The following is a 16,504-nucleotide window of genomic DNA, read 5'->3' as shown; positions in this document are numbered from 1 at the left end:
GCTGGAGGTGGCTGGAAGAAACATACACCCCCAAAGATGTCAGGGACATCAGTGGGCTCTCCTCCTTCAAGTCAAGTTCAACTGGAGGTCAAGTCAAGGTAATCTGAATCTCAAACAAAAGGCTGAAGTTCAGCTGATTTTTGAATCACATTGATTCAACCTTGTTTAAAATCTTAAACCTTCTGAGAGCTAGTCCTTTGGATTCCCAAAACTGGAATCTAGTTTTAGTGTGTTCATGTCTCTCCCACACCTCCCACTTCTGAATTCCTTTCTCTCTTTAAAATATTTTTTCTTTAGCATAAAATTTATAGCAGTAAATTTATAGCATATTAATTAACACACAAAATTCTCTGGCTTGAATAAATGTGTTTATTTTCTTTAAATACACTTAAATATAAAACAACAGTAGTTTGGTAAACTCAAAACTACAAGCTGGACAGTAATCAGATAATCAGTGCTGATCATACACATCAAGATCTGCATAAGAAAGAATCAAAATAGTTCACAAGAGAGTTGCAACTAGCAAAGGACTCAAAGACTATGCAAATTGCCTCATCTGCTCTGAGTAATTAATCACATGGTACCTGTTACTCCATGATGATCAAACCTTTTTCACTCACGGAAAAAAGAGGGGAGGGTAAGGGAGATTTCTTCCTCTCCATTCCCCGGTGTGCAGAGCATCTTCTGTTAGAAGACATCTGGCAGTGAGCCAGGGAATCCTCAGCTGTTGTTTAATGGAAGGTCGGTCGGGATTCACCACGGTACTATGTAAAACGGATTTTTTTTTTCCCTAACACCTGGAATACTGACAGCAACTTGGCAAAGCAGCATGCTGTTTAAATGACATGGATGGGGAACTGGGAATCAAGGCTAACTCAAGGATTTTCTCGATCCTGGAGCCCATGGGTGGCCCTTTTCTCCTTTGGAAAGCGGCAATGCTTTGGACATGCCGGTTTTCCATTTGCACACGTTCTGGGGTGAAAGGGGCATCTGTCCTCACAGCTGTTACAAAAGAAGATAAACATGAGAATTCAGAATCAAGGACTAAATTCTAAGGAAAAAGTCTGTTCTGATTTGATTACATTTTCAGAGTAAATTTTCCAGATTCATATTTAGGATGTCAATATAAAATCCTGGCTGGTTATCCCACATGGTTATTAAAGCACAACTGCTAACTTCTAAGCATTCTGCTGCTGCTGCTGCTGCTGCTGCTGCTGCTGCTAAGTCACTTCAGTCGTGTCCGACTCTGTGTGACCCCATAGAAGGCAGCTCACCAGGCTCCCCCGTCCCTGGGATTCTCCAGGCAAGAACACTGGAGTAGGTTGCCATTTCCTTCTCCAATGCATGAAAGTGAAAAGTGAAAGTGAAGTCACTCAGTCATGTCCGACTCTTAGCGACCCCATCGACTGCAGCCTACCAGGCTCCTCCGTCCATGGGATTTTCCAGGCAAGAGTACTGGAGTGGGGTGCCATCGCCTTCTCCTCTAAGCATTCTATTCATCAGTAAATTTCTTGTTATATAAATCCAATGGCATCCCCTTCCTCAAAGGAAAAAATAAACATATGTCAATCTATATTAAGAGAGAGACTGAGCTAAAGAGTCAGCTGATCTGAAATAATTGTGTATATGTCTTCAACTTTAGTTTTTGCTGAAGATCCATAACCCAGCTACAGCACACAGAATTTTCTTGATTTCACAATTAATCATCACTCTATATACTTACTCAGTTGCCAAACCTCTGTTTTATTATCAAAAAGGGGGCTTGGCAATAAAGAATAAAACTAGCTTAATAAGGAATCTCACCAAATCTAATTAGTATTTACATTAAATGTCAATGGGTCAAATATAGGCAAAAGTAAAAAGCCACTCACCTGCAAGTGTCTGGGTGAAATATCTTGTGCTTCTGGCAGCAGCTCTCCAGACTCTCTCTGCACTCAATGCAGCTGCAGTTTTCTGGGTGCTGGATGAGATCTCTGGGACATGGCGTTTTACAGACACACTCACAACGATCTTCATCAAACTTCATGTGCTGACCACAGAGAGCCAGTTCCTGGAGGTGAGTGTGATCTAAACCAAAACAGAAAAGTGTTGGTCAAATAGCTGTAGCATGGAGAATGGGATCCCCAAAGTTGGTTGTATTCATTACATCATTGTAAAGTAGCTTGGATTCACCCAATCTCTTTTGTAGATTTTTACCCTTAATATTTTCACAGAATGAAGGAGATTGACCTCTGATTTCACGATACTAACACAGAATTCACATGTTCTCTTTAGTTTTTTATAAAAATGTTGTAAGCTGAATATTTTGGTAAGATTTTTTAAGATGTTTTAAGACTAAGATTTTTTAAGATGTCACAACTAGGTTGTGACTAGTTGAAAAAAGCAACCTTGCAAAACCACGTATTAGTCATAAAATACAGGATGTCTAAGGACTGTGAGTCTACTCCTTCCCAGTTTTAGGTGAAGAATAAAAGGAGAGAACAGAAATACTAGGGCATTGTAGAAATACACCTCAGACCTTCCAGGTAGGTGTATTTCCTCACTGCAGGTCATAACTCTAGTATAAAAAATATAACATGACAATGTACTTTGATTCCACAGACATCTGTTGGAAGATACAGTTGGCTCAGAGAGGAGGTGCTGAGAAGTTTTTGACACACTTAGCTAACAGATATTTCTAGAAAATATACAAAACAGTTGGATAATTAGTATTCCACCGCCAATTCTGATCAAGTTGAAATTCACTGGAAGAGACAGAAGCTTTAGAAGAATTTGAAAATGTCCCATTAGTATTCTTGAAAGGCTTGGAGGAAAGTTGTTTAGTTTCTTCCCCAAACCTGCTTCTCTCCCACTTTGCCATTGTTGTTGTTCAGTTGCTAAGTTGTCTGACTCTTTGCAACTCCATGAACTGCAGCACGCCAGGCTGTTGTGTCCTTCACTATCTCCCAGAGTTTGTTCATATTCATGTCCATTGAGTCAGTGATGCCATCCAACCACCTCATCCTCTGTCACGCCATTCTCATCCTTCCCTCAGTCTTTTCCAGTATCTGGGTCTTTTCCAGTGAGTTGGCTCTTCGCATCAGGTGGCCATAGGATTGGAGCTTCAGCTTCAGCATCAGCCCTTCCAGTGAATATTCAGGGTTGATTTCCTTCTGGATTGACTAATTTGATCTTGCAGTCCAAGGGACTCTCAAGAGTCTTTTCTAGCACCACAATTCGAAGGCATCAATTCTTTGGCGCTCAGCCTTCTTTATAGTCCAACTCTCACATCTGTACATGACTCCTGGAAAAACCATAGCTTTGACTATATGGACGTTTGTCAGCAAAGTGATGTCTTTGCCTTTGCTTTTTAATATGCTGTCTAGGTTTTTCATAGCTTTCCTTTCAAGGAGCAAGCGTCATTTATTTTCATCTGGCCATTAATGATATTTCAAAATCTTGTGTCGTCCAACCTCATAGTCTTAATTGCTCTGTGGTTGATGATCTTTGAGGGCTTATGTGGAATGGGTGTTGAAAGGCCAGATCTGGGGATACGCCATTCTGAACTGTATGAAGAGGAAAATGGTAAGCTTTGTAAAGCATATTCCAGTGAAGCATGTGTCACTTTGGAACAAGACTAGATAGAAGCTCTTAAAAGATTTGCATGGATCACTAGGTGGCAGTAGAGATTCTCTTAGAACACTTCAGGCCAGCCCAACCAACTCGGTTCTTGGAGAGGTGATTTAGGGAAACAATCTAAAAGATATTTCCTGAACTTCAGCAATGTAGTTGGCCATGGCCGACCTCAGTCCTTACAGACAAGTTAAAACTAACAGAGAAAGGATATAGAAGAACTGAGTGAAGCAGTAACTAGCTAAGGGCGATACTCAGAAGTACTGGCTTTCAATTTCAATCTTAGGGAAGTTGATGATGGGATACCAATGTGTTAGGTCCTCAGCCTTGTTCCATTTATCATTTTGATCAATAAACTGATAGAATTTTTCCAAGTAAATTCTTGAATTTGTGGGTGTCTGGAGGAGTTAAAATCCAGAATCAGGACCCCCCCCCTTTTTTTTTCCCCCTTTTTTTGGTACTGTTAGTTTTCTGTTTTTGTTTTTGGAAACAGTTTAGTGCAATGGCCTAAATCTAACAAGATGAAATTGGACTTCAGTTCACTAACTCACATGTCCTCATTCAGGGAAGTCATTGGAGAAAGGCAGTTGGCTTAATAGCCACATGTATAGGGGGAGGGAAGTATTTAATGAACAGTAAGCTCAGTACATGTCATGAGTTTGATGAGGCCACTTGAGAAGTGACCGTGAACTTGGCCCATGTCAACTGCATTGTGGGAGATGAAAATTAGAAATGGTTATGATCTAGGCTACCTCATGCCTCTCACTTCCATCATTGCCACAACTTCCCAAAAGGTTCCCTTCATCCTTGCTTGCCCCAAGCCAATCTCCTCTTGTACACTGTCACTGGGTTGATTTTGTTGAAATCCTAACTGGTGCTGTCACTGTCCACTTGAACTAGTTGAGTGGTTTTGTTTTGTGTTTAATGCCACATCCAAGCTCTGGGACACGGTTCACAAGGTCTCGCATGAAGCTCCCTGGCTTCTGCTCTCATATGTACCAGCCCCCTGTCTCTATGTCCTCACCATGCTGAACATCTTCCAGCACCCTGATGTGCTGGGTTCTCTCCCTTCCAGCTCTGAGCACTCATTTTTTCCTCGCTCAGAGCACGCCTCTCTTTCTTCATTACTTTTCCTACTCTCAAAATACATGTATACCAGCTAGGTCCCTCTGCAGGAATTACCTTCAGCAGAAAGAAGCTGGCTCCTTCAAGGTTATATCCCCTCTAGAGGAAGCCCATATCCAGTGACCAATCCATAGGACCCAGCCCCCCTGTCTCAATTTGAGACACCTCCCAACAGGCTTGGCTAACACCTCTCAGCAACTGCCATACAGTTCAACTTCTCCCCCTGCCAAGTCCTGCCCCTGCCCCTTCACCTTTGAAAGCATTCCTGCAAGTAAACTCCTGAATACCAATCTCTCTCCCAGGAGCTGTATACCAAGGAAACCTTAACTAGAACCACCTTAAGTTCTATGTATACAGTTTTCCACAATAACTTTCTTCTTGGAACCTATTTTTATTGGAATATACAATATTGTGTTCGTTTTAGCAGTACAGCAAAGTGAATTGCTTATACATATATCCACTCTTTTTTAGGTTCTTTTCCCATATAAGTCATTACAGAGTATTGCATAGAGTTCCCTGTGCTATACAGTAGGTCCTTGTTGTGTATCTCTTTTATATATAGTAGTGTTTATCTGGGACTTCCTTGGTGGCTCAGATGGTAAAGAATCTGCCTGCAATGCAGGAGACCTAGGTTCGATCCCTGCATCGGGAAGATCCCCTGGAGAAGGGAATGGCAACCCACTTCAGTATTCTTGCCTGGAAAATCTCATGGACGGAGGAGCCTGGTGGGCTACAGTCCATCGGGTCGCAAAGAGTTGGACACAACTGAGCAACTAACACTCACTTTTCACTTTCAGCGTGTATCTGTTAATCCCAATCTGAAGCCTGGCGTACTGCAGTCCATGGGGTCGCAAAGAGTTGGACACGACTGAGCGACTGAACTGAACTGAACCTTTCCCCCTTGATAACCATAAGTTTGTCTTCTATACCTGTGACTCTATTTCTGTTTTGTATTCATTTGTACCACTTTTTAGATTCCACACAATAATTTCCTAACTTTAAAAATGGGTCACATGGAGAAAGAACTAGATCGGTATGACATGGTTCTAGAGGGTAAACCTAAACTAACGAGTCGATGCTCTAGAGCTGGGATGTCCAATATGATAGGTCCAGGCCAGACTGAGCATGCAATGGCAAGTTTGAATTGAGATGTGTTGTAAGTGTCAAATACACACTTGATTTCAAGGACAGCACAAGAATGAAGATATAGAGCATTGATGGATTTTATATTGCTTACACACTGAAATGAGTGTTTTTTTAAAAAAATATTTTAGATTAAGTAAAATACATTAGAAATAATTTTATCTGCTTATTTTGACTTTTTTTAATGAGAGTACTATAAAATATAAGTTATATATGTAACTCTCACTGTAACTCCATTGGACAGCACTGTCCTAGAGAGAAAGGGAGAAAGATATTCAGGTTCCATATAGTTTACTAGCAACAAGAGTGTGCCCAGTGTAACTGGAATGCCTCAGTGAGTTTGGCAAGTTTCCTCATGACTGATGTATATTCTAGCAGAGGACAGATGAAGACTTGGTGGGAAGGATGTACATGACATTCAAAATCAACATGGGCATTTATGGAGTTACCAGATAACCCAGCAATTCCACTCCTGGACACGTATCTGGAAATGGTGAAAACTATAATTTGAAAAGATACATGCACCCCAATGTTAGCACTGTTTACAACAGCCAAGAAATGGAAGCAATCTAAATGTCCACCAATAGGTGAACGGATAAAAGATGTACATATACATAATGGAATACTACTCAGCCATCAAAAGGAATGAAATAATACCATTTGCAGCAACATGGATAGACCTAGAGATTATCATATTCAGTGAAGTCAGTCAGACAAAGACAAATATATGATATCACTTATATGTGGAATCTTAAACAATATGATACAAATGAACTCATTTACAAAACAGAAATAGACTCACAGATACAGAAGACAGTTACCAAAGGGAAAGGGAGGAGAGGATAAATTAGGAGTTTGGGATTAACAAGGGCTTCCCTGGTGGCTCAGATGGTAAAACGTCTGTCTGCAATGTGGGAGACTCAGGTTCAATGGCTGGATTGGGAAGATCCCCTGGGGAAGGCAATGGCACCCCACTCCAGTACTCTTGCCTGGAAAATCCCATGGACAGAGGAGCCTGGTGGGCTGCAGTCCATGGGGTCACGAAGAGTCGGACACAACTGAGCGACTTCACTTTCACTTCTCACTTTCATGCATTGGAGAAATGGCAACCCACTCCAGTGTTCTTGCCTGGAGAATCCCAGGGATGGGGGAGCCTGGTGGGCTGCTGTCTATGGGGTCGCACAGAGTCGGACACGACTGAAGTGACTTAGCAGCAGCAGCAGCAGCATACATAAAACAGATAAAACACTAGGACCTACTGTATAACGCAGGGAAGTATATTCAATATCTTGTAACAACAGAAAAGAATTTGAAAAAGAATATATATGGATGTGTGTGTGTGTGTGTGTATATGTATATATATATGACTGAAGCACTTTGCTGTACACCTGAAGCATTGTAAATCAATTATACTTCAATTTTCAAAAAGATATGCATGGTCATTTAAACTACATGAACTTTAAGGTTCCATAAACCCTGGGCTGAGCATTCATGAAAACATTTGGAAGCTGAGAGAAGCATAAAGTTAGCTTGTTATTTACAGTTTCTGGGACAGATTTCCTTATAGTTTATTCCTTACTAATCTTGCTTGTAGATCACAGTTGGAAAAACAAGCAAGGTTCAAAACACACGAGTCCTTGCAACCTTTACAGTGGAATCATGTCAAGTTACCTTGGAAATCAATAAAAAGTGCGTTTGTTTTTGGGCGGATGTTTGTGATCAAAAATCAGTGTTAAGAGTTATGTGCAATGATGAGAGCCTAGCTCATCTGCTTCCCAACTCCCCTGAGTCCAAGAGCTGTGTTTTGCTTTTACTTTACCCTTGTGTCAGAAGAAGTCTTCTCTTATTCACCATTTTCTCAAATTACTGGCATGTTTTCACAAGACACAGTTGAAAGAAACCAAGTCCAAAATTACCTTAGGTTCCTGTGAGGTTTTTATACAAAAAAGTTAGTAAAATGTGGTTGACTTGTGTTTAGTTCTGAAGCGACTTTCATTAAAGGTTATCATCCCCTTTCAAATTCATTGCTTTGAGATGCTCTAATCATTTGGGGCTTTAAGATTAAAAAGCAGAATGATGCACTGGTGGACTTACTATATAATTATACCAAAAGGCTCTGGAATCTCACTGCTTCTATCACTCTTAGCTGTGTGACCTTGAGAAAAATTACTAGACATCCTGGTTGTGTCCATTGTGTAATTGTAAAAAGAAAAGAGGTGTTAATCATACATTATAGGATTGTTGGGAGGAGTAAATTAGTTGATATATATAAAAAGTTTACACAATTGCTTTAAATTGTGTCAATAAATACTAGTTGCTATTGTTATTGTTATTACTGTTATTATTTCGCCACTGCAATCATTACCTTCCATTCCTGTGAGCGGATTCTCCTCCTGTAAAACACATTTACATTTATTGCTATCCCAGAGCATGTCAACAGGACAGAGCTTCTTGGAATGGGAGCAGCTAGGAAAAGAAGACAATAAATCATATTTTAAAGCTTTCAAAGGTAATCATACCTTTGGAACATTTTTTTTTAAATGTTGAATACATTTCTGAGTAGAGAACAGTGAAGATTTTCAGGAGCGTAATTCATATTTATGAAGAAGATGTTATTAGATAGTAATTCTGTAATTACAAATATTCTCTGTGGAAACCTTTGGAAATGAAACTGTAATTTTGGAAAGTTATAATCTTTTTAAGAGGATTGGTGTTAAAAACTATGCAAATTAGCTGTCAACAAAGCTTATTTACCTAAAGTAAACAGTGTTCTAACACAGCTCCTAAGCATTATTTTCTGTAAAATGGAGATAAGAACACTGGCCAGGACAGCAGGAAAATTTTGTAAATGTTTCTTTTCCATGAGCTTTCTCTTCTACTTAAGAAAGGTAGAGGGGTCTGCTTGGCTTAAGGCTGACTCCTTCACTAGCCACTCACACAGTGCGTTTCCTCCTTTACTTCTGCAAGATCAAAGTCTCCAACTTAATTACTTTATATTTTTATTCAATGGTTGTAATTTGCCCTTTGATTCTCTGTATTAAATTCTTTTTTCTCAACTCAATGATTCTGACCTTTGATTTCAGAACACTTTAGGGTGTCATAATCTGTCTCACAAAGAATCACAAAATCCTCACAAGAAAATGTCTAGTCAAATTAAGTTTAAGTCACTTTCATTTAAAATACAATTTCCCATTTTGTAAACTTAACAAGAAGGATTTAGAAAATGCCCAAATCAGAAGCAGATAGCTTTGCCACTCTCCGATGATGCCAGGAGCCTTTTTTCCCTCCTAACTTTGGGACTTAAATATATAAACAGCCTGAAATGAGTTTTATCTAATGCTTGTTCTGGAATGAGGGGACAGATGCCAAATTTGAGGCTGGAGTTTTTTACAACTGCATCAAACTATGCGTATTGAGAACAAAGGTGCCCACAAGTTGACATGCTGAGTTCACAGCCACTGAGGTTTTTGACACCTAGTAAAAAATATACTTACCCACAGATATGTGTTAGAACCTAAAAGAGAAAGAGCTTGAAGCAAGAGAGACGACTCTATAATTAGTGACAGATTCTCCACACACAGCTTCAGCAAGGCAAGAACAAGCATAGTGTAAGAAAGGCTTAACAAGTGTAACAAGTGTAAGAAAGGCTTACCGATCTTCTTCTGGGATCTGGATGGATCTTCTAATGATTGAGAATGGGTGGCGGGGAGCCGTTGGGAAGCACTTACAACCTGTATGGTTGGCAACTTTAACAGGCACTAATTCAGGTACTGATGTCAAAGGCACTGATATCTCAAAGAGCTAGAGTAGAGAAAGAGAACTATAATACATATATTTGTTTGTTTGTTTTACAAAAAAATAATCATGTCTACAGTCTGCATTTTTGCCTTTGTCCCTTACGGTTGTGACTTTAGCAAAGTTGTCCATTAAGATAGAACTAATAAGGACAGGGGCTGGTGTGATAAAAAGAATGCTGGGCTGCAAATCAGCAGACCAGCGCCTTACATCACTTTATCAAGTATTTAAGTTTGGTCAAGTCTCTTAACTTTTTGGTGTCCCTAGTACCCTTGTAAAATAGTTAGCTTGTAAAATGTTCCCTGCTCCTGCTTTAAGTCTGAGTATAAATTGTAAGGATGAAGTTTCTTTGCAACCATGGTGAAGAGATAACTGTTCAAAACGATTTACTTATCCCTTCCCACGCCATCTCCACCGAAGGATAGTTTCCTGTTCCTTGACTTTGGACTTAGCCATGTGACTTGCTTTGGCACAAGCACAGACTTGAACCACGTGTGCTTTCTGGGGCTCACTGTCTCGTGCATTTGCTCTAGCCATGAGAAGAGCACAGTCTGGCAGTCTTGCTGGTCTAAGGGGTGAAAGACACGGGGACCAGACCTGGACTCAGCCTGCAGCTTGGCGTCAAGCCCAACTGAGCCCAAACTCTAAACTAACTGAATCTCAGATACAGGAATGAGAATGTCATTATTGTTTGAAGCCACTAAGTTTTAGGGTGTTTATTCAGCATTACAGAGTAAAAACTGACTGATACAAGACCATCATGCCCAAACAGTTATAAGTAACATGACTATCATTTTTTTCTATGTTTCCATATGCCAGCCCCTGTTGTAAGTACCTTTATATTAATCCATTTACCCCTTATAACAACATTATAGGTTGGTTTTATTGCCCCCCAACTCTACAGGTGAAGAAACAGATGGAAAGAGAGGTTATATAACTGGCCTAAGACCATATAACTATTGATTGGGAGGGTGGGGATCTGAACCCACACAGTCTACTCTACAGCCAGAGGGCATACTCTCAAGAACATGCCTTATTACTTTTTGAAATGAAACTCTGTGACCAGGAGCTGCAAGATGGAATCTCAGCGGGTAAAATTTACTTGCCAAGAGTTTCAATTACTTTAATTCTCAAGTGGTTCTCTGATGTACAGGTGAATTTGAACTTGATTTTAATGTTCTGTCCATTCAATTACCATTCCACATAGTCCTTGCTACATAGAGTCTTCATTTATTCACTTATCTTCTAAGAGGTATTTCACTGAACAGCCCATAACTTTGGGATGAGAAGTTTTTTGGAAAACACTGTTACAATGTTCAAATATGCATATTTGGAAAGAAAAGCTGCTGAACACTTACACTTAAGCATATTCTTGGAAACTCATTTGTTGTGGACAACAGTCAAAATACTCAATTATCTATTAAGTGGAAACAATCCATTAAAGTTATGTTTGTCCTGACCTTTTAATATGTAATGGTACTACCATAAGTTTAAGTAAGAGTGTTTTTAACAGTGTTTATTTTGCATGAACTTCATCTTGCGAAATTTTTCAGCATACTCTAGGGTATAACACAGTCATGAACTAAAGCCTCTTACGTTACGCAACCTCTACTTCAACTGACAGTTGATGCTTAGCCATAGTCAATGTCATTTTTTCCCCTCTGATTGTCAAACAGTAGAGATCAGAATTTTTACAAGTTCAAGATTCTCTAAAAGAATTTAGAAAAAGAAACTCTAAATTTTAAGGGCTATTTTAAGAGGTATGGGGAAAAAATTAAGGGTATGTTAACCTAGTACCAAAACAAATCAGCATTCCATTCTTTCCTTCCGAATAAGATATGTATTAGGTTGGCCAAAAAGTTTGTTCAAGTTTTTTCATAATATCTTACAGAATAATAATAATTTTTATTGCAGTGCCTCTTTTCCCAATCATGAGACTAGATTGTAGAGGCAAATGTGACAATTGAATAAATATATCAATATGTGTGATGGATTTGCAACATCGAACCAAAAGGAATGTAGTTTGGCTTACAGCTTTTTAGTATATTTTCTTTCCTAAGTTTGTTATTACTGCTCCACTATGCCATGTATGGGTTTCCCAGGTGGCGCTGGTGGTAAAGAACCCACCAGCCAATGCAGGAGGTATAAGAGAGGTGGGTTCGATCCCTGGGTTGGGAAGATCCCCTGGAGGAGGGTATGGCAACCCACTCCAGTATTCTTGCCTGGAATCCCATGGACAGAGGAGCCTGGTGGGCTACAGTCCATAGAGTGGCAAAGAGTCGGACATGACTGACTAAGCACGCATGCATGCCTTATACATTTTACAATATGATAGCAATACAAAGAAAAGCTTACCTACTGAGCAAAGGAGGTTTTATAAGATGAAGAGGGAAGAATTATTTCTTTCATGGGGACTGGAGGATTCTTTCCAAAGTCTTCTGTGCTAAATATTCTCCATCTGCCCCTCTGGAGATGCCATCCTCTTTTCTTCCTTCCCCACTGTGTTCAAGGATGCTGACCTCCATGACTACATCTGTAAGCCTCCTTACCTCCCCCACCCTGCCCCCTCTCCCTGCCAGGATAAGAGTGCGCAGTGGCTGCCCCTCGCCCAGCCAGTCCTGCAGCGCTCTTCCCCACTTCCTCTCTGGGTTCCAATAACCACACCACCCTCTGGCCTCTTCAGTTGAAGGGTGGGAACAGCGCCCCCTTTCTAGCAGCTCTGGGTACTTCGCCAGCCCTTCTTCCTTCCCCTACCCTGCCCATTCCCTTCATCAAACTCTTCTCAGTCACTCCATTTGAACAATGTGGTACCTAATTAATAACACAAGTCAGCATGGCTATCTTTGTTCCTTGAAATGTCTGCCCTAGTGGCTTCCATATGATTTTCCGATCCTTGACATCATAGCATCAGAGAGACAGTCCTAGATATAACTACCTCGGGTACATCTGGAGCCCCTCTCTGACTCTCCATGTCCTCATCTATAAGACGATAAGCTGCCCTTTGAGCTTGTTTCCGAGTTAAATAAGATGATACACCTAAAGCACTGAGACAGCGCTTGGCAACCAGCTGAGCTGTAGCTGTCAACGCCCCCAGCATCAGGGCCACAGAGGGCTCGTGTCCTCCTACCTGTTTGGAAACGTACGACGTGCTGGTATTGACACAGACGAGGCTCTCTTCGTTGCAGCATCCGCCACACCGGAAGACGTTCACACAGGGAGGTTTGAAGAACGTGTCCGTGCTGCTCCCCAGCTCACTGGCCACCTCCACGCAGGTCTCTCGAGGGCTGCACTGTGTCCTTTGCCATTCCTCGTCGATAACTGCAGAGAGGCAGTCCGTTGGGTCAGCAGAACAAACGGCCCTGACGTGCCTACATGTACCAGGGTTTGCTCAGCACCATCATTCTTGTATGTATCAAGCTTGTTGATTTCACAAGATGGGTGTCTGGGGTTGGCTTTAAGCAAGAATTGTTGGCAGAAAAATTACAACCCAAATCTGTGTTCCTTTCCATGTTTATGATCCCTTCATAGCCACCAATTCTACTTTCCACTAGTAATAAACACCATGTCCTGGATATAACTACATTGGGTGCATCTGGAGAGGCTGGCTAATAAAGAAGTAAATAGATGCATGTAAAGCAATAACATGTAAGCAGTATTTATTAAGCAATTTACAGGATATAGCTGGAGAGCATTTCTTCTCCTTTAAGTCAGGTGTGGGTAGGTTTTAGCACCATTAGGAAATACATTTCTGTTGGTTGCTTAAGTAACTATATATAGCAAACATATGGATGAAAATTTAAGTGTTCCTCAAGTCAGAGTGTTCTCATTTGCAAACGTCTGATACTGACATTACTATCAAATGATGGAATAAGCTGATTCATTTTGATGAAAGGAGCAATTTTCTGGCTATTTTAATGAATTTGTGGGAAACAAGAAACAAGCCTCAGGGAATTAAAAAAAAAAAGGATTACATACATTCCTGTAAAATACACTTGCCTTTCTCTCAAAGTTCATTTTTTTAAATTAGATTTTGATAATGTTGTATAGCCTTTCTGTGGCTGTTTCTGGGAAATGATTCAAATTTGTGATACTGGCAACATTTAAAGACTTTCTTTTAGTTTGACATGGAATTGTCGAGTCGATTATAGACTGGGGGGTGGTTAAAACCCTCTGGTAGGGAACTTCTAGTCTGAGCCGCAATCATGCCCACCTCCTGGCGTTCACACCCTCTGTCATCCCCTCCTCTGCATGTGTGCTGGGCCTAGTACCCCAATTCTTATGAAGAAAAGACAGCAAGAGCAGTAGGATGGCACGCCCATGGTGAAGTTAACAAAGACTGCTCTTCATCTCGCTAGCAGTCACCCTCTCTTGCCTTAGAGGAAGTGAGTCACCATGCTGAAAGGCCCACGTGGCGGGCAAGTGAGGGTGGCCTCTATCCAACAGGTACCAATGGAGGTGGGATCCTCGGCCCAACAGCTTGTCTGGAACTGAATCCTGCCAACAACCTCTCAGTAAACTTGGAAGCACATCCAGCCCTAACTGAACCGTGAGATGGTGCCTATACCCCAAGCTGACACCTTGACTGAAACCTCCGGAGTGACCCTGAAGGAGAGACACTGATCGAGCCCGAGTGCACTGCTGACCCACAGAAACTGTGAGATCAAAACATGCTGTCTGAAGCACCTAAGTTTTGGGGTAATGTGTTACACAGCAATAGATAAACACTTCTCTGTTTTTATCTTATGTTCAAAAATCTAGTTGGTCTCTGCCCACATTCTGAATTCCTGTATATGTGAATGTGTTTCCACTAGAAGGGATAGAGAAAACTCCTACCTGAAGGATACCCACAAAATACCATTGTTGCAGATCTGCTGCTAGTCTCTAAATTATTCCCTTAAGACATCTTTCCCACAGCTTTTCTCCCTTCCGCCCCTCCTTAACCTCAAATTTCCTCATATGTTGCTTCTTCGATCACTGAAAACACAAAGTATGTTTGGCTGGCTGAAAAGCACTGCCTACGCTACCCAGTTTACCTAAACTTTCCTTTTTCATAATAAAATCTTTTAGCCCAACAAACCATTTAAAATTTTTGATTATGAATATTTACATACAGAGCCTGAAGGCTGTACACATGAGAAATAAATTATCCAATTAGGTACTGTTTAAATCACTATTATTAATCATAAATCGCTGAAAAAACAAGTAATCAACTTTAAAAACTCTTTCTTGTTTAAAATTCCACTTAAATGTTGCTTTCCATTTGCTTTTTTATAAAACTTAAGTTTTGAAAGTCAGAACACTGTGTGGAACTCTGACCACTGTCACTGAATAAAGGCTTCCTATCTCAGCTTCCTTGACTACTGCCCAGCAGGACTGCTCTTCCTCGGGGAATTACCCTCAAGTACGTGAGGAAGAGTTATAAGAAATTGTCATTGGGATACCACATGGGTTTCATTATTTGCTACTTCTGTGTGTGCTAAGTCGCTTCAGTCATGTCTAACTCTGTGCAACCCTATGGACTGTAGCCCGCCAGGCTCCTCTGCCCATGGGATTCTCCAGACAAGAATACTGGAGTGGGTTGCCATTTCCTCCTTCAGGGGATTGTCTCGACCCAGGGATCAAACCTGCGTCTCTTATGTCTCCTGCATTGGCAGGCAGGCTCCTTACCACTAGCGCCACCTGCTACTTCTTAGTAATTAACTTTAGATGATCCCCCTCTGCCATGTAATAAGAGACATTTTAGAGTTAGCAAATTCTGTATTATTTATGATTTTTAAAATATTTTGTTTAATGTTATGGTTTCCTCCTTAGAAAATGTTCATTTCAACATCAACGACTTTTTAAAATTAGCTTGTCTTAGTTTTATGGTAATTGCTTCTCTATCTCCGTCTTCACAGAGTAGCTTCAGGCTTGCCTAAGGCCTTCAGGCAGGTAGAAGGTTAAAGCCGTGAATCTTCAGATGAGGTCTCATCCCTTTATTTTCAAGAAGTCCATGCTAGTTCACCACAGAGAAACAACTAGAGTTGCAGACCTCTGGCTAAATTGGGTTCTAGGCCACGGTTCCAACCATCTCAACTCTTTCAGACATAGTCATTCACATGCGCATCACGCATCCTCTTGACATCCGGGCCTCCGTGCTGCCAAAAAGGGATTTATCCTGCCTATGCACAGCTTTCCCCACAGCCAATGACAGCGGCCCATTCAACACTGTCCTTTCACAAATGGAAGAAAATAAAGATAACTTTATAGAGAAAGACAAGAATAATTTTGGCTGAGCAATCAATCTGAATTATTATGCAATAGCTACAATTCGATACTAGGTAATCATATGTTAATCAAATCTAAAATGTTAGCTCATCAATGCTACGGTGGCTTCTTGTGTTGTTGTGACATGTCATTAAAAAGTGAGATGCTGGACTTTCCTGTTGGTCCAGTGGTTAGGACTCAGCACTTCCACTGCAGGGGACATGGGCTCCATCCCTGCTTGGGGAAGTAAGGTGCCACATGCTGTGTGTCATGGCCAAACACATTTTTTAAAGAAAAGAAAAAAAGCTAAACGTCTAATTGGAGGCCACACAACTGTATTTGGCAAGTGATTCTTTCATTACAGGACAGTACATCATGACAATGGTTTTCTTATAAAGAACCTGCAAAGCTTACTAGGGAAGAGTCATTCCCTTTATTTCAAATCATGTTATTTTCTAGTCCAGAATCTGGATTCTTTTGTCTAGAGAATTATCCTCTCCATTATTCTGCTAGTAATACCAGTAGGCATTATTCCAACTCAGCTTCTAAATTCTGCTTTTCATTCTTACTTAAAAAAAAAAAA

The 16,504-nt window shown here is 40.7% G+C and overlaps 1 protein-coding gene across 1 annotated transcript in view; it reads right to left on the bottom strand.

Moving 5' to 3' along the window:
* Positions 1-875: 875 nt before the first annotated feature.
* Positions 876-16,504, bottom strand: part of VEGFD (vascular endothelial growth factor D) — a 41,042-nt gene continuing 25,413 nt past the window's right edge. Inside the window, exons 3-7 of the mRNA XM_068962976.1 lie at positions 12,803-12,993; positions 9,533-9,681; positions 8,246-8,346; positions 1,872-2,067; positions 876-1,002 (exon numbers count right to left, since the gene is read on the bottom strand). Of these exons, the coding sequence (XP_068819077.1) occupies positions 876-1,002; positions 1,872-2,067; positions 8,246-8,346; positions 9,533-9,681; positions 12,803-12,993 (764 nt within the window). The remainder of the gene's footprint in view (positions 1,003-1,871; positions 2,068-8,245; positions 8,347-9,532; positions 9,682-12,802; positions 12,994-16,504) is intronic.

This window comes from Capricornis sumatraensis, chromosome X, assembly GCF_032405125.1.
Source record: "Capricornis sumatraensis isolate serow.1 chromosome X, serow.2, whole genome shotgun sequence".
Lineage (NCBI taxonomy): Eukaryota > Metazoa > Chordata > Mammalia > Artiodactyla > Bovidae > Capricornis > Capricornis sumatraensis.
The sequence above is the reverse complement of the archived record's forward strand: the minus strand, read 5'-3'. Positions and strand labels throughout refer to the sequence as shown.